This window comes from Macrobrachium rosenbergii, chromosome 23, assembly GCF_040412425.1.
Source record: "Macrobrachium rosenbergii isolate ZJJX-2024 chromosome 23, ASM4041242v1, whole genome shotgun sequence".
Taxonomy (NCBI): domain Eukaryota; kingdom Metazoa; phylum Arthropoda; class Malacostraca; order Decapoda; family Palaemonidae; genus Macrobrachium; species Macrobrachium rosenbergii.
Genome location: NC_089763.1, coordinates 34227975 through 34247211, shown reverse-complemented (window position 1 = coordinate 34247211; position 19237 = coordinate 34227975). Strand labels below are relative to the sequence as shown.

The following is a 19237-nucleotide window of genomic DNA, read 5'->3' as shown; positions in this document are numbered from 1 at the left end:
AACTCCGTTTCCAAACCTGGGTACCTAATTGCGCATTATAGGGGAAACTGACGCAGTACACGTCTCGTGGACGTATCGTACACGTCCTGCCAACCAGTACGATGATTTGCTTGGTACCCACGTTGAACGAATAATGCCATTTTTTGTGTCGGAGATTCTCATTATAATTATGAATGCAGAGATATGGAAAACAGCAGTCAATTCAAATTTAACGATGTTCCAGGGGCTGCCACAGTCAGACCTTCGTCGTGAGCGGATGTCATTAGTACGAAACACCTATAACGTAAATGGGTCGCATTCGGGTGGTTTCGGCCGTAAGCACGTTTACGTGCAAATTGGGCGCCGTGTTTAGTACCAGTCCCTTGGGGATGTACTAAACATAACGGTAAATACCATAAACATAACGTCTTACATTGTTTTGGATGTTACGGCCTAAAGTGACTCACGACCGAAACATCAGGAGACAATGGTTCACAATGACACCCGAGCGCCCGCCCCCACCCCCTCAAAAAACTGTCATTATTCATAAAAACAACTTAACTTTAAACACCTTTAATATGAAGGTCATGCCCAGTGCCAAGACCACGAAAGGGTATTAGATAAAAACGTTAAAGTATTACACTTCTGGAATGAAATAATTGTTATGCTTCAAAATCAGTGCAGAGTTGGCGTTATTTTGCTACAGTCGTATAAGCAATTGAATTCTAAATTCCCACCATTTAAAATGAGCAAATATTTATTTCTGGAAACCAGGCTTAAAATTACATATAATTTGGACGGCTGAATTCTAAAAAGATGCCTGTCCACATTGTGAACAAAAATAAATAAATAAATAAAATTGAACTATGGGAATATACATACAATGAAATAACGCAAGAAAGCATACAGTAACCACAAAAAAAACTGAGTAATAAATTAACTAATACACATAAACTGAAACTAATTTATTATATTACTGTTGTTGTTGATGATATTGCAGCTTGTACAATCCCTCTCAAAAACGACTCTCCAGAAATATGAGAACTCATTTTCAAATGAGTAAAACCATTTAAAGACGACAAATTGATTGGCAAAACATCATAGGATAAATCTGCATAAACGCCAGCCCATGATTTTGTGTTTAAAGAAATACCCCTCTCTCTCTCTCTCTCTCTCTCTCTCTCTCTCTCTCTCTCTCTCTCTCTGCATTAAACGATAGAACCACACCCTAAACCGCTGCCAACTATAGTAACCATCAAATCATCAAGTGCTTTTAATTCCTCTACCGTTTGTTCAAAGTCTTCCAATCACTCAAACGCGTACAAGAAATTATTATTATTTAAGAAAAATAAAAACCGGTGTTCGGAATATCACTCAAGATATGAGATGAGGTCGTGGAATATATCCACGTGTTGCCAAGAAACCAGATGACGGCCCTTATGATTCCCTGTCAAGGAGAGGGATGTGGTATACTCTATTTTCGCCACTGAGGACCGGCCGGCGTTCACAGCTAGCTGCTGGCTGCTAGGTTGCTGGGCTAGATAGAGCCTCTCTCTCTCTCTCTCTCTCTCTCTCTCTCTCTCTCTCTCGCGTACCGCAACGTAGTCAGCACCGTTTTCTTTCGTAGCTAACGTTTTCTTTAGTGAAGGAAGCCTGTAGATTTTATGGGTGTCTATGCCAATCAACTCCATCTTCCGGAGGATGTTGCATGTAGCATACAAGGATCTATAAAAATTTGATGATAGATCTGATAGAAGGACAATACGGAGGATGGTGGGAATACACGGCATAGAAATGAAATTACTGAGAGTGATTAATAACTCCCAAGATGGAAATGAAGTGTGGTTTACAGGAATGAGTTGACAGGAGAGTGATTGGTTTGGGGTAAAAGTTGGCCTCAGGCAAGGTTGTACCATGTCCTCGAGGTTGTTCAGTGTTGATACCAGATTCTGAAAGTGCTTTCGAGAGGAGAAAATTAAGAGTAAACGCGAGGAAGCGATGAGAAATGGTCAAGAAAAGAAAAAATATGTAGGTGCAAAGTTGTGTGATGAGAAAATGAGTTGTGAACAGATTGTGGAATGGCTGATGTCCGCAGATGACACAAATCTCATCGGGCAAAGAACAGAGAAACTTCAGAAATCAGTTGAAGAGTTTGAAAGTATTTGCAAGAAGAGAAACTTGAGGGCCAATACGACAGAGAGAAAGGTTATGTAAGTAAGTGGGAAGATGGGTTATGGAAGAATAGAGGAGATTGATTCTCACAGGGATTGCTGGAGCAACTACAGTATAAAGAATGTTCTTTGGCTGAGAGAAGGGATTCATAGGTGAGGTGAAAACAAGTAAGGGAAGAGAGAGTGAGCAAATGATTGGGAAGAGGATTAGGCTTAAAGTAAATATAAACTAATTCAATCACTTCGTCATGTGCAGTTATTGTATTATTTAACTAGAAGTAAGTTTAAAAAGGCGCACACACTGTAAAAGCTCGTTTCATGTGTTTCAACTGAACTTCACTGATGGAGAAGTTTTCAAAATACTTAGTTCAGTTAAAAGAAAATTGATGAATAATAAACCAAATGTTCAAGAACGCAGATACTTTTTTACTCATGGTAAACTATTTTACCTAAAGTGAATTATATCCTGCAAAAATCAAGACTTTTATTTTACCATTATATAAAAAAAATCAGGAACTGAAAATGACCTTCTGAAATTTGGATTAAAATAAATTTAAATCAGAACTATAATCAATGGTTGAACTGCAGTGCAAAAGACAACTTCATGCCTCAGTAACTCATGTATGCGAGTGCAAGAAAAATAACCATTTTAACAAACCTGCAAAGGGGGAGCAGTGCTAGGTCTGAGAACTCAGTACCTCCCTTTGTGTTTCCAGCCAAAACTTTTACTACTGGAAAAGGCAAACTATATTATTATTATTATTATTATTATTATTATTATTATTATTATTATTATTATTATTATTATTATTATTATTATTATTATTAATAGGCAGGCTGCAACTTCCTATAGAAAGGCAGAATGCTACAAGCAATAATAATAATAATGATAACTTAATTCAGGTCAGGTTAAAAAGGTCAGACAAGGTCTTGGTTAGGTTACAAAGGTCAGACGAGGTCAGGGGCACTGAAAGACGTAAGGTTCGTTCATACAGGTCCTTGACATGTAAAAGAAAGCTATACGGTTTTTATTGATCTATTTAGTTAACTTAGTAATACATTATTAGTCAGGGGAACCTATTACAATTAATCATTTATCTTGACCATTACCTTTTATTATTGTTTCCCTCACGGTGGAAAGTAAAATACAAATTAATTCAGTATACATAAACTAGAAGGATGGTGAATGAAATAGAGCAAAGAAAGAATAAATAAAGATAGTCCATTTTTTAATCTTAAAAACCATTTTTCTTGAAGAAACTCGGAAATCTTTGTCAAAATTCGTTTCGTATTGTTTCCCCTATGACCAAAATTTCTGCCGTTTCACGCAACTTGTTGACCCCATCTCTCTCTCTCTCTCTCTCTCTCTCTCTCTCTCTCTCTCTCTCTCTCTCTCTCTCCTCGTCCCCAAAAGAGAGAAACCCCACGTGGGAGAAAGAGAGGGAGAGAGGGAGAGAGGGAGAGAGGGTTACACAGCATAGCTGCCGGTTTCTCCATATATAAGACAAAGTACAAGATTCGATCTTCCTATAGAATAGACCTATTTCCGAGAGATACCAGCTATAGGCCCCTCACTATCTGGGAGAATAAAAAAACATTCTATAGAATCCACGAGGTCTATAGATTCCCATAGACCAAGTACATGTACTGTGACCAGGCCTGGCAACAGGGCTTCATAAGACGGCGGCGTTCCCTTGGAGTACTTTCGGAGTTTATTTCAAGGTCGTTTGGAAGTACTCCGAAGGTAGATGAACCCGATAGTAGGTAGACGGGCGTAAAAATCGCCCAAAAGGGCGGTTTTTGGACGCCGAAGGGCGATCTTGGAGGCCCAAGTGTAGACGGTCGGTGCCAGGGAGCATTCCACGGCGCCTTTTCTCGAATTCCGGCTTCGGAAAGTAGATTTTGGGGGGTAGATTACGAAGTGTGAGGGAGTAGAATAGGTAGAGGGAGATGGCGGGGGTGTGGGGGTGAGGAGAGAGAAAGCGCGGGAGAGTGAGAGAGTCTCAGCGCTGGAGGAGAAATGTACTAAAATGCTAGAGAGAGAGAGAGAGAGGGGGGGGGAGGGAAGGAAAGCTCACTGCTTCGTACTGCTTGGGAGTCTATAGTACGTTTGTGAAACGTTTAACCTGTGATAGCTATTAGTTAATGTACAAACGTTTCCCATAGACGACTACCAAAAGCGATAATAGACAACTCGATAAACAATTACACAAATTCATTTTGAAATAATGAGAAGCAGAGAGAGAGAGAGAGAGAGAGAGAGAGAGAGAGAGAGAGAGAGAGAGATTTCGAAAGCGTAGGAATGACGTGGAGAGAGAGAGAGAGAGAGAGAGAGAGAGAGAGAAGCAGCATGCATACACAACACAAACACACACACACACACACACACACACTCACACACACACGCACGCATTGCTAAGGGAACATAGGGTGTGTTATCCCTAACACTGAAACAGTGGCGCATAAGCCGGCGTGTTCCTCTTCGTACTCACCAAGCGCCCGGTTGCGTAACCAATACCAATACCCTTCAATGATTTTATTCGCCTTCGAGGGGTCGTGAGTTCTGCGTCTTCCTTTGCGTGTATTTGTTTTGCTTTTGTTTATCAGCGGAAGCAGCTTCCACCTCTTTATCGTGTCGTGTTTAGCTCGGATGTTTACTTTTGAGTCTCGTTGCCTAACGCAAAGTCGTTGTGAGTCACGCAATGGAAGAAAATAGCGAATTAAATGCATTTAAATTTTGTTCTTAATGGCCATACATTATTTTGATTAGTTAATGTTTGTAACGTACCTTGTACACTTAGTTTATGAGTTGTATAGGCTATATATATACACGAGAGAGAGAGAGAGAGAGAGAGAGAGAGAGAGAGAGAGAGAGAGAGAGAGAGAGATGAATGACCTCTCGACCCTGCCATTTAAAGAAAACGGGAAATTTTTTCATGAGAGAAAACGGTAATCTAAATATGGGTGACAATCATCTTACATTTTATTCATGCCCATTTCAGCTTCATTCCTTTCAAGTATATCTGAATTTAGTCAAATTTGATTTTCCCACGTTATAAAGACAATATGGATTAATTTTTTTTCATAATGTGGTTAAATATTTGGCAGAAGTTCGTAAAATAGCTATTAATTTTATCTCATTACTCCGTTGCAAGTTGAATGGTTTGTCGGCTATACTTTTATAAATGGCACTCGCAAATATATTGCCTACTAACTTGCAATGACAAAATACGCTGACAAAATATTCTTTGATATTACATAACTGATAATTTCGTCCAGCAATAACAAATATGAAAATGATTCTAGGGAACTTGAGTATAACTTTAAAAAACAATATTTAATAGGTGTTATTTCCTTTATATTCCTCGTGTCCATTAACAGACAAACATCGAACCCACTGCATGAGTATCTAGCCTGTGACTTAAAGAGTCTCGAATACTGATATTTATCAGAGATGTGAAAATATTATCCTCTTAAAATATTCTTGAAGAACCTTATCCCATGACCCTTCAAAGTAAAAGATGATGTATCATCATGTGTTAAAATATAAGAATAACCGAATGAAATATAATCACCAATACTAACAAATAGCCGAAATTTAATTTAAATATTCAATGTCAATAGAATAGTCAGCCATTAGTATTTTAAAGTATTTTACAATAATAGCTAAAAAGGAGACATAATATTTTAGCATATCAGGCAGTCGTAAATATCTCTCAATATTGCTAAAAAAAAAAAAAAAAAAAGTTAAAATTGGCTATAAAAACAACTAACAAAAATTTGTCACAAGGTCAAAAGATCCTGAAAAGTTTCAAAAATTTAAAATTACCATCAAACCAAAAAAAGTAAAATTCTCTAAAAACTAGATAAAAATCACCAATTAACTTCAAAATTCGAAGCAATCAATATGAATCATATTCGGGTCAAAATTCAAAATTTCCATTTAATGGTATAAAATCATTGACCCTTATAAGAGTTTAAAAGTTCTAATGTTATTTGTTTATAGACACTAAAAAACAGGAAAATATGACCTTCGATAACTGCTGACAAGAAATAATACTACGATACTTATCTCTGGTCCTTCAAGTGGACAGATAGGCACGTTTCAGCTGTCACTGTTATCGACAGAACAATGCCACAGTTTATCGAGGCATTCACTTAAATAACCAAGATCTACAGGAAACACTCAGTAATGTCCTTTTACATTTCGACTTGTCCCCACGGGCAATAGTAGTAGTAGTACTCGGGTGAGGTTTACCTTTGTAACGGCTATTGGTGAATGACTCACCAAAGCTTGGAGGCAACGGTGACTTTGACTGACACAAACAAGTGACTGAAGAAATGAATGCTCCTTTCTTGTTGAAGATGTTCTCGATGACATCACTCGTTAAAAGGACGAGGGGCTTTGGAAAAAGACCGACCGTAAAACTATAGACATGAAAATTAACTCTGACGCAGTCGATCGAATCTTCCGCTCAGGGTGAAAATAAAAAAAGAAACACCTCTTTGCAAACTGTTATTTTTATTTATATTCTTTATTGATATTTTCATTATTATCGCTTTACTAATTACATTATTATTTTTAGCAATTTACTCGATTTTTGGCCGTTTCTTCTCAAGATGTATAAAAAGTTATCGATAAAATTCAAAGTAGTCTTAAAAAGCCTTGAGCTATGAACCTAGGAAGAACTGATAAGATTTTGAGATAAATCTTATCTTCAGTTATTATTGTCTAATGTATGGGGGTTGGGGGCGCCGGGGCGGTTGGACCAGCCACCGTCAAGGCAATATGTATGCAGTTCGATGTACAAATTCACAGTTTTTTATTGTTATGAGCCCTGAATCCAAGTAACAATGATTTAGTCACATACGAGCTGTAAAATTCCATGAACTTAATTTTTGAAAAAAATGTCCACTTTTGCAAAGACGACCTACTTATGTAGATTTAACGTTCTGGAGTTGGCCTTCGATATTGTGACACCACCTTAAAAAGAAATGACATTGCAGTGCTACTTTACAGTTTACTGAGTACTCTCAGCAGACAATACATTTCCTGAAGATTTGACTCTACGGAAATGCTTATTTGCAAAGTTGGAGTTTGAGGGGAAAAGGAATTTTCTGTTCACTATAGCCAAAAAAGGGAGCTCTGGGGGGTTTTGGGTACTGAAGAGGTAAGAATGACGTGCAGATTTTATTAAGAAGTTTGGCTGAAATAGCCTCTAAATCCCAGGGTAGAGGAAGGTGAGGTCGTATCCTATAGGTCTAGAAATGGTATATCTATTTAAGTCACTTCACGTTTCAGGCAATGGTTCTAAGATGGCTATACAACTTTAGACTATTATTTGTTTTAACGCCCTCTTGTCTTCTTGTTATCTCACTTTGTTTCTGCTGTAATCGCTCAAGATATATTTTTGTTCATCACATGACTTGCACAAAATATCTGTTGGAGAGAGAGAGAGAGAGAGAGAGAGAGAGAGAGAGAGAGAGAGAGAGAGAGAGAGAGAGAGAGAGAGATTAGGTACTTATTTTCCTTCTAAATTCACAGTGCATTAAGATAGAAACTCAAATTCGACACCGATGGTTGTCCAAGAATCAGTCAATAAAAAATTTTGGGTAGTCGTGATTTACGTCGCAAATCGTATAAATAGAACATTAAATAATTTCATAGTCCCTTACAGCGAAATCATTATATCGTACGTCAGGCAGCCCAGTGATTGTGAGGAGCTGGCAGCTACGTCACCCAACCGAGGCACCGAGCAACGCGAGCGGCCAGTGACGAAATACAGCTGCTCTCTTGTGGTATACCATTGTCCAATTTGTGCTTCACGCAGCGAAGATCATTCGTGATTATCGGTGAGTTAACATATTCTTGTACATATTTTATTTCCGATGGTATATGAGAAGCTGTCATGTGAACTGTTGATGAGATTCGCAATACTGAAGAAAGCCTTGTGGTAGCACGTTCGGTATCATAATGAGTAGGCGGAAAACGTGATAGTTTGTCCCTGAGGAATTTGGGGTAAGATAATCACATCATAATGGGTTGGTCAGACTACAGTCTAAGAAAGTCTTTTTCTTAGACTAAGGTTATCGAATAGTTTTACATATACACAATATGTATATATACTTATATAATATATATATATATATATATATATATATATATATATATATACATACACATACTTGTATAATATATATACTTATATGTGTGTGTATGTGTGCTTGCAGGAAACCACAAAATGAACGTGATGTGATTACCAACTGAAGCCACAGGAAATGTATGTATGTTATGTATACACACACTACATATATATGTATATATATATATATATATATATATATATATATATATATATATATATATATATAAACTAAATTCCTCATTAACGTTGCTGTTTGATATCCATGGTTCTGTTGTACGCCCTTTAGCACCGAAATTTTAGGAGAAACAGCTGGACAAGTGAATGCTGTATACTGTATACATCTGTAATGAATATGTATACTGCATTCTGATAACAAATGTGCATCTAATAATCTTCCTGTGATGTAAACTTGAAAAGAAAAAGATAAGATCAAATGATCTTATCTTTTTTTATTTGGCTGTTTCCTTGGGGGCCAAGTCTGATTTTTTATTGCTTACCTTGCCTGTTTCTGTCTGGTCTGGGATAGATAGGAACTCTGGAATGCCCCTCCCGTCGGCCTTTTCAGTTCACAAGAAAGGGTCGATAGATTTAAAATGCGAGAGTAAGCTTGGACTAATTTTGCGGTCATAGACCACAAAATTAGTCTATAAATATCGATTTCACCATACCTACGGGATTACTTACACACTCTAAGTCAAAGTTGAACCTAGGCCATTTAGGGTTTGTGCAAAGGATGACTGAGATTTGATGCACTTGAGATGAGAAAATGCATTATTCCTGTGGCGTGGTTGATAATGCTGTGTGCTTGCAACTCAGGCATCTTACTGTCAAGTTCAACCCTGTGCGAGAACGTTTACATATATATATATATATATATATATATATATATATATATATATATATATATATATATATATATATATATATATATATATATATATATATATATATATATATATATATATATTTATATATATATATATATATATATATATATATATATATATATATATATATATATGTGTGTGTGTGTGTATGTACATATATATATACATAGATATATATACATGTATACATATATATATATATATATATATATATATATATATATATATATATATACATATACAGTTTATATATAATTTTTATTGTACCACATTCCATCAGAAAATTTCTGTTAATTTTCAAACCTCAAGAAAGACAATAATGTTTTTCATCTTTTTTTATATATATATCCACAGGATCTCAGTGGCTATTGTTCTAAGGATGTCAGTCGACGAAAACAGGTAATATTAATTGTTGTTTTGATCTAAAACTGTAATGTCATGAGGTCCGCAGTGGTTCCATTTCATTGTATTTGTGTGACGATCACGTCTGATCCTTTCTTCCTGTCTGTTATTATTTCATAATAATTCTAATAATGTCTACTTTTCAAAATTTACAGTTTATTTCATCATCAGTTTTCATGGATAAGCAATAACATCTTTCTACAAGTAAGTTTTTTCGCTGCAGAAATATTTCATGTCTCTAGAAAGTATCTAGTGTTAAGATTATATTTTCCAGTGGCCTTGTTTTTTTTTCACAAAAACGTTTCCATTTCGCCAATGATCCTATTCTGATATTTTCGCATGTTTCCATTTTCCAAAGACCCAGTGATCATTTTCCTAAACGTTTGCATTCCTCCGTCGATCCGTGGGTCATTTTTATAAACGTTCCTATTTCTCCTGAGATCCAGTGATAATTGTCTTTAAAAGTTGCCGTTTCATTAAAGGCCCAATTACCATCTTTGTAAACGTTCCATGTCTCCAGATATCTAGCGGTAATTGTTTACGAACGTTCCCATTTCTCTGGAGATCCAGTAATCATCTTTACGAACGCTTTTATTTCCCCAGGGATCCAGTGATGATTTTAATAAACGGTACCATTCCCCATGCTGAGCCAGTGACCATCTTTGCAAACGTTCCCATTCCCCATTCAGATCCGGTGACCATTTTTACAAACGTTCCCATTCCCCATTCTGATCCGGTGATCATTTCTATAAACGTTCCCATTTCCCATGCCGATCCGGTGACCATTTTCATAAACGTTCCCATTTCCCATGCCGATCCGGTGACCATTTTCATAAACGTTCCCATTTCCCATGCCGATCCGGTGACCATTTTCATAAACGTTCCTATTTCCCACGCCGATCCGGTGACCATTTTCATAAACGTTCCCATTTCCCATGCCGATCCGGTGACCATTTTCATAAACGTTCCCATTTCCCATGCCGGTCCGGTGGCCATCTTTATGAACGGTCCCATTCCCCAAATCGATCCGGTGACCATCTTTATAAACGATCCCGTTCCCTATGTCGATCCAATGGCCATCTTTGCAAACATTCCCATTCCCCATACCGATCCAGCGACCACCTTTATAAACGGTCCCATTCCAAAAGCCGATCCAGCGACCGTTTTTATAAACATTCCCATTCCCCATGCCGATCCAGTGACCATCTTTATAGACGGTCCCATTTCTCCCGAGAGCCAGTGTTAATTGTTTAAAAACGTTTCTACTTCTTCAGAGATCCATTGACCACCTTTATAAACGTTTCCATTCGTAAGCCGACTCAGTGACCATCTTTATAAACGTTCCCATTTCCACATAACCCAGTGACCATCTTTATAAACGTGTACTTAACTCCACCGATCCAGTGACTATCTTTACAAACGTTCCCATTTCCACGTAACCCAGTGACCATCTTTATAAACGTTCCCACTCCCCCACCAATGCAGAAACCATCTTTATAAACTTTCCCATTTCTCCAGAGACCCAGTGATCATCTTGATAAACCTTCCCATTCCCCAACCAATCCAGTGATAATCTTTATAAACGTTCCCATTCCCAAACCAATCCAGTGATCATCTTTATAAACATTCCCATTTCTCCAGAGGCCCAGTGTCCATCAAAACGTTCCACTTTCTTCACCAGTCCAGTGTCCATCTTTATAAACGTTCCCATTCCCTCACCAGTCCAGTGCCCACCTTTATAAACGTTCCCATTCCCTAATTAATCTAGTGTCCATCTTTATAAACGGTCTAGTTCCCCTACCAATCCAGTGTCCATCTTTATAAACGTTCTGGTTCCCTCACCAAACCAGTGTCCATCTTTCTAAACGTTCCCATTCCCTCACCAAACCAGTGTCCATCTTTCTAAACGTTCCCATTCCCTCACCAATCCAGTGACCATCTTTATAAACGTTCCCATTCCCTCACCAATCCAGCGACCATCTTTATAAACGTTCCCATTTCTCCTCCGATCCATTGTCCATCTTTATAAACGTTCCCATTCCCTCACCAATCCAGCGACCATCTTTTATAAACGTTCCCCATTTCTCCTCCGATCCATTGTCCATCTTTATAAACGTTCCCATTCCTTCACCAATCCAGTGACCATCTTTATAAACGTTCCCATTTCTCCGATCCATTGTCCATCTTTATAAACGTTCCCATTCCCTCACCAATCCAGCGACCATCTTTATAAACGTTCCATCTTTATAAACGTTCCCATTCCCACCAATCCAGTGTTCCCATTTCTCCTCCGATCCATCCATCTTATAAACGTTCCCATTCCTCACCAATCCAGCGACCATCTTTATAAACGTTCCCATTTCTCCCATCTTTATAAACGTTCCCATTCCCTCACCAATCCAGCGTATCTTTATAAACGTTCCCATTTCTCCTCCGATCCATTGTCCATCTTTATAAACGTTCCCATTCCCTCACCAATCCAGCGACTATCTTTATAAACGTTCCATTTCTCCTCCGATCCATTGTCCATCTTTATAAACGTTCCCATTCCTTCACAATCCAGCGACCATCTTTATAAACGTTCCCATTTCTCCTCCGATCCATTGTCCATCTTTATAAACGTTCCCATTCCCACCAATCCAGCGACTATCTTTATAAACGTTCCCATTTCTCCTCCGATCCATCTTTTATAAACGTTCCCATTCCTTCCCAATCCAGTGACCATCTTTATAAACGTTCCCATTTCTCCTCCGATCCATTGTCCATCTTTATAAACGTTCCCATTCCTCACCAATCCAGTGACCATCTTTATAAACGTTCCCATTTCTCCTCCGATCCATTGTCCATCTTTATAAACGTTCCCATTTCTTCACCAATCCAGTGACCATCTTTATAAACGTTCCATTTCTCCAGAGACCCAGTGATCATCATAAACTTTATAAAACGTTCCATTGTCCATCTTTATAAACGTTCCCATTCCCTCACCAATCCAGCGACCATCTTTATAAACGTTCCCATTTCTCCTCCGATCCATTGTCCATCTTTATAAACGTTCCCATTTCTTCACCAATCCAGTGACCATCTTTATAAACGTTCCCATTTCTCCAGAGACCCAGTGATCATCTTTATAAACGTTCCCATTCCTTCACCAATCCAGTGACCATCTTTATAAACGTTCCCATTTCTCCTCCGATCCATTGTCCATCTTTATAAACGTTCCCATTCCCTCACCAATCCAGCGACCATCTTTATAAACGTTCCCATTTCTCCTCCGATCCATTGTCCATCTTTATAAACGTTCCCATTCCTTCACCAATCCAGTGACCATCTTTATAAACGTTCCCATTTCTCCTCCGATCCATTGTCCATCTTTATAAACGTTCCCATTCCCTCACCAATCCAGCGACCATCTTTATAAACGTTCCCATTTCTCCTCCGATCCATTGTCCATCTTTATAAACGTTCCCATTTCCACACAATCCAGTGACCATCTTTATAAACGTTCCCATTTCTCCAGAGACCCAGTGATCATCTTTATAAACGTTCCCATTCCTTCACCAATCCAGTGACCATCTTTATAAACGTTCCCATTTCTCCAGAGACCCAGTGATCATCTTTATAAACGTTCCCATTCCTTCACCAATCCAGTGACCATCTTTATAAACGTTCCCATTTCTCCTCCGATCCATTGTCCATCTTTATAAACGTTCCCATTCCCTCACCAATCCAGCGACCATCTTTATAAACGTTCCCATTTCTCCAGAGACCCAGTGATCATTGTTGACAAGCGTTTCCACTTCTCCACAGCGACACCTTCTTCGACGGCCACTGGATGAGAGAAGCCACCCTCGGGGAAAGCTTCTTCGAGGAGCACCACCTGAAAGCTCATTTCTTGACTTGCTACAGACTGAACCTCAAGAGTAAGTCTCCGCTGAAGGAGGAGGATGTTAGGCTCGCCCTCACTTACCTGTACAGGTGAGAGTTTTATCGTCATTCTTTCTTACTCAAAGAAGTATAGTTAGGTTTGTTTGTATTTTTTTTAAATAGGTAAAGCTTCACATTGATGTACATGAATATGGTCGAGGAAACCAGGAATTTGAAATAGATAAATAAATAAATAAATAAATAAATAAATAAATAAATAAATAAATAAATAAAAATAAAAACTAAAAAATAAATTATATATATATACAGTATATATATATATATTAATTTATTTATATATCATCATAAACAATTAACAGAAATAATTTTATACGGACATAAACAACCGTCGAGAAGTGTCAGAAAGTTATGGCAATTTTGCAAAATAAAAGTATATATATATATATATATATATATATATATTTATTATATATAATTATTTTATTTTTAGAATAATAATGGATTCTTTATTTCAGGAAATGTCCGAGCCTCCAGTTCTGCTTCGGGATGAAAGATGGCAAGAATTGGATTAGGAGATCAACCAATCCTGAAATTGACTTTCAGGTTTGTAGTCTTAAACAGTATTATTATTATTATTATTATTATTATTATTATTATTATTATTATTATTATTATTATTATTATTATTGGATCTCTTGCTTTATTTGGAAACACTGTTGCTTACACCAGCACGCTACGGTGAGTAGCAAGTTTTCATAACGGCTGGCTTGTTGTTTATGAGGTCGGGACGATTCTCTGTTTTGGATAAACTAAAAGTATAAAGCATATCCAGAAACATCAGGATTTGTAGCTGAACTGCAGTAATTTTTTTAATATTCATTTTATGTATTCAATAATCATCGGTTTTTATGACAGCAGTTTATACCAGTAAATCAGTAAAGCAATCTGCTAACAAAGGTAACTATGCAAAGAATTATCCTCGCACGACTATTTGTGATAAATATGTAAGATAAGAATACTTCTCTCGTTCAGGTTCTTAACTCCCAGAGAGGGTTAGTGCCATCAGTGCACCTCACGCAGTGCGCTGTAGGCATTACTTAAGGTTCTTTGCAGCGTCCCTTCGGCCCCTAGAACTGCAACCCTCGTTCTTCCATGTTTCTTTTCACCATCTCCTAACAATTGTTTCATAGTGCAACTACGAGGTTTTCCTCCTGTTATACCTTTACAAATCTTTTTACTCTCAGGTCCCCTTTCACTGCTGAATGACCTCATAGGCCCTAGCGCTTGACCGTGGCCTAAATTTTATATTCTGTACCGTTCCAGGTTCACCACGGCAAGGAACTCAGAGAAGTGAGGGAATGCCTGCAGTCGTATCGATACAAGTCCAATACGGGTCCCCTGTTCTGCGCTCGTCTTCTCCTGGACTGCCCCGACCCCCCACTAGACGCAGACGACCTCGAACCGCCGTCTTTTCACGGTTCCATCCTGCTGTTCGGACTGCACCACGGGATAAGCGACGGCACAACCAACATGTACATCATGAAGTTCTTCGTGTCCCTCCTGAACGACGTCATCTTAAAGAAGCCTATCGACGTGGACGAGCCCCTCGGCGTCTTAGTAGGCAACGATTACATCGGGGAGGAAATTGGGGAGAAGATAGCCATGCTGAGGGGCGACCAAAGCCTCAGGGAGAAGATGGCCCAGAAGATCGAGAGGAGCGACAGCCACTCTCCCTACATCATCACCGCGTTCCCGAGACCGAACGAGCGGTGCATGACCCACAGCTACGAGTTCGTCGTCGATCTGGAAACCACCGCGAGATTCTTCAAGAAATGTCGAGAAGAGAAGGTCACCATCAACTCTGGGTTTTCGGCAGCCGCGAACGTCGCTCTGGTCGACCTAGTTCGAGAGAGCGGCGTTGCCAGCGATTCTTACGTCCTGCAGAATGCCCACTTGGTCAATTTACGCCGCTACTGGAAGAAACCTATTCCGAACGCCCTAGGAGTCCACATGGGGTTCCCTTTGATTATACTCACAGAGGTCCCTGGAAAGGTCGGGTCAAATTACTGGGACTACGCCCGCGCTATGCACTCCCACATCTCCCGGGACCTCCAGGAGAAGAGCTCCCTCTACGACCAGGCGTACCAGATAGTCGCGGACTACCAGATGGGGACGCCCTCGGCCGACTTCAAGTCGTTCACCACCGACTACACCATCTCCAACATGGGTGACGTCACTCCCCTGGCCACGGAGGGCGGCGAGGAGGTCAGGATCACCCACATCACGAGGTCGACATCGAATCACTTGGTGGACAAGTGTCCCGTGTCGATCATCTGCCACACCTTCCGTGGGAAGTTCACGATGACTTTCGACTACAACGCTGCTGCTCTCGAGAGGGACTTCATCCTCAGGTACTGCAGGCAGATAGTGAAGCGTATGCAGGACGTGGAGTGAGTCCCAACAGGACAAGACGGCAGGTCTCTCTTGACCGGTACCAATAGATTAGAGGCTGAGTAATTGCAAATAAAATAAAAGATCTTTAGGGCATACATGCACCATTATATACAGAAGCTAGAATACAGACATTCATGGCTATTATTAATAACTAAATATTAATCTAGAGGGGCAAGATATGATCCATTACTTTATGTAAACCTTTATTATGTACACTACTTAGAAAGTATAACATTGAAACTGTAACGGAGTTTGCTTATTAATGACAAAACCCTCTAAGCATCAAGTCAGTCTCTGCTATTATTTTTGAAATATTGTGTAGTGAAGATGGTCGAACATACTCTTTGTTGTCTATTATATCTGTTAAACTTTGGCATATGCCAAACCTCTGTAGACGCAAGCATTTTAAAATGAGGGTTGGAGTGAGGGAGAAAATTTCTTAAGTTCCCCATAAGAATATCAGTTTTCTTTGAAGGCTGACAGTAGTACGTTTTCTATGCATCAACGTTTTTTTTTGTCTACTTTGAATTCAGATTTAGTCTGTAAATGACAGATGAAGGTTTAATATTATGTTTTTTTTTTTTTTTGTTCTCTTTCCGTTTTAAGGTCTTTAATGACAGGGTAATCACACAGTTATTGCATGTGTGTAAAAATAGACAATAAAAATCGGCTTAAAGTTTTATGAATTTAGGTCCACCCTGTGAAATATTATGCGGTCTTATTTTTTAATCGCCTTGTTTCGTGATTGTTAAAGAGTGGTTCAATTTCTTCTTTATGCTGGCATAAGGCCCCCTTAATATACAAAATACAAACACTGCTCTCGTTATCTCAGTTGGTATGGCTGAGTCCCAAGGTCCACTTCAAGCATTTCATACCCTTCAATTTACAACACATGCATTACCTTAGAGCCAGCTCTCGTGGTGGCGTAAGGTCACCGTCATCTAAACTACTCAGTCACTGCTCTGTCCCGGTTTGTATGAAGAGTCCAGGGGCCCACACAAGACATCTTGAGTAATTGAACTCCTTGCCACAATGGCAATTACAATATAATTCGTACCCGACTTGTTAACTTGTTGAAACCTCAAGAAAAGGCTCGACGTCGTCTTACTAAGTTTCTAGAGAGCCGGTATAAAGGTTAGTACAATCGATATAGTGACATGTGGTAGGCCAGCCAATCGGCGCTTTTGTTATTGTCACTTGAGAGCCAATCAGCGCTCGGAATGTTCAGTATTCATTTGACACGAGTGTTTGGTTCGTAAACAAACAATTTTGTGGTGATTATCTTTGTTATTATGAATCTTTGAACGATAATATTGCACCTATTATGCGTTTAGGTAATTTAGATTTCTATGAAAGTGTTTGATGTGGCCGGACCTTCACTGGATATTGTAAAAAAAAGGACACTTGTTGTGTGTCAGTGGCTCCTGCAGTAAAGGTAAAGTTATTTTGGATGTTGGCTGCTTCATGTCCAGGTGATGGTGGTACTGTTGCTATTGAGCAAGGCAGTGACATAATAGGTGAGAGTAAAGAGGAAAGCAGTGATACTAGATGGAAAAGGTAAAGGGAAGGTTAGGCCTAGTAGTGTGAGAGAGGAAGACAAGATCACATTGGTTTAACGATTATAGATTCATTTACAGTAGCCTACACAACAGATGGAGCCACTCCCATAAACTCTGGAGCCAGTACTAGAGTCAGTCACTGCCAACAGTAATTCCCTACCTGTGGAACCTTCTGTTGATGAGGCTGAAAACCTGGTAAAGCACGAAAAGAGAACAAAACAAAAACTGCTAAGCTAGTCAACCGGAAACATGGGCTACTTATGTTGCTAAAGGCAAAAGAACTCTTGTTAAGAATCAGTAACAAATGAAGACTCTCCTCAGCATCAGGGCACCTCAGTAAAATACTGTGATTGGATGGATGTCACCCAGCCTGGTGTCGCTGTGGTGAATTTGAAACATTACAACAAGATTCCCAGTCGTCATTATAATATCGGGCTTCGCCCTGTGAAGAAAGATTCCTGCAACACCTGCGAGCAGTTCACGAGAGCTCTTGTTGACCGGAGGCTGGTTCGAACAGATGTCTATCAAACTTGAGCAAGAGTGAAAAAATATCAGTGGCTTCCAGTGCCATGAAAACTGCCAAACTCCGTGACGATAGATGGGTCTGTGTCGTCATGGACTTGGAGCAGACCATGCAATGCCCTCGTCTTTCCAAGCTGGCGTAAAACAAACTCATTTGGGAGTAGTCTGTTTATCATTGCTTACCTCCCTCCTTTCCCCCTTCCCCCCTCCCCACATAACTACTTGATGATGATCCCTGCCTGCCTATGGATCATTGCAATTGACTGCTGTACAGAAATAATAATCCAGACAAGACCTTTTCGAATTTTTGGTGAGTACAACTATGTTTTGCCTTTAGCCATCTTATGCATGACATTTCATCCCTTAATGATTATTTATTATGCATTAATTACCATTCATCACTAATTGTTTATAAGTTTGGCAGCATTGTTATTAACTTTCTGAATGTTTATTGATGGTTGAAAATTCTCTCTGTGCATATGTGACATTAATTTATTTTTTATGTTTTCTGCATTAATCACTATTCTCTTCATCCTTAATCATTATTTACAGGTTTGTTAGTATTATTATTAACATACGCCATGTCATATTTATTAATGTTTACTGAGGTTTATTAACAATGTATGACCAAATTTTTAAAAAATATTTTGAACATTGCTTTGAAAAGACAAAAAAATCTTTGCGGGCGGATTTCGGGTTAAATGTTTTTATTATTACTAAACAACATTACAAAACAACAAAAGGTAACAATACTAACGATATCTTGTGGTTTTATATAATTAAAAGGTGATAAAACATTTTAATGCATGCATTTGGGGACTGGATCAAGAAAATACAAAACACACATTTTCACATTCTTCTGAAAAACTAATAAACCTTAACTAATTGTTAAATAGGCATTGTTTACATAGAATTAGCCTCAATTAAAAAAAGTAAGGTCATATATTAATTATGATATTGCAGTTTGAAAGTCATTGATATTTTATATATAAATAATATTGTTCATTATAACAATAATAATATTTATAATGATAACAATTGGTAGTGGAAATGTCAGTTTTTCAGTTTTATGGGCAATAAGAATTCAAAAAATGGCAAAAAATAAGTAAAAGAAAATAAGTAATAAATAACAAAATTCAAGCCAGGTTAGGTTAGGTTAGGTAATACTAAGTAATACTAAGTAACGTAATTAGCTTAGGTAAGGTTTGGGAATCTTAAGTAACTGGTAAGAT

The 19237-nt window shown here is 38.5% G+C and overlaps 1 protein-coding gene across 1 annotated transcript; it reads left to right on the top strand.

The window, feature by feature from the left end:
- The first annotated feature begins 7855 nt into the window (after nt 1–7855).
- On the top strand, nt 7856–16170 carry LOC136851465 (uncharacterized). Its single transcript, XM_067125569.1, has 5 exons — nt 7856–8003; nt 9538–9582; nt 13393–13560; nt 13986–14073; nt 14794–16170. Exons 2-5 carry the CDS (start codon nt 9563–9565, stop codon nt 15922–15924), a joined length of 1407 nt encoding a protein of 468 aa, XP_066981670.1. The 5' UTR covers nt 7856–8003; nt 9538–9562; the 3' UTR covers nt 15925–16170.
- Nucleotides 16171–19237: the final 3067 nt, after the last annotated feature.

Bases quoted from the DNA above. Each gene is read 5' to 3' on its own strand.
- LOC136851465 (XM_067125569.1), top strand. From the start codon at position 9,563: ATGTCAGTCGACGAAAACAG. The intron at 13,561-13,985 runs GTGAGAGTTTTA...TCTTTATTTCAG, and splicing joins GCCCTCACTTACCTGTACAG to GAAATGTCCGAGCCTCCAGT. The intron at 14,074-14,793 runs GTTTGTAGTCTT...GTACCGTTCCAG, and splicing joins ATCCTGAAATTGACTTTCAG to GTTCACCACGGCAAGGAACT.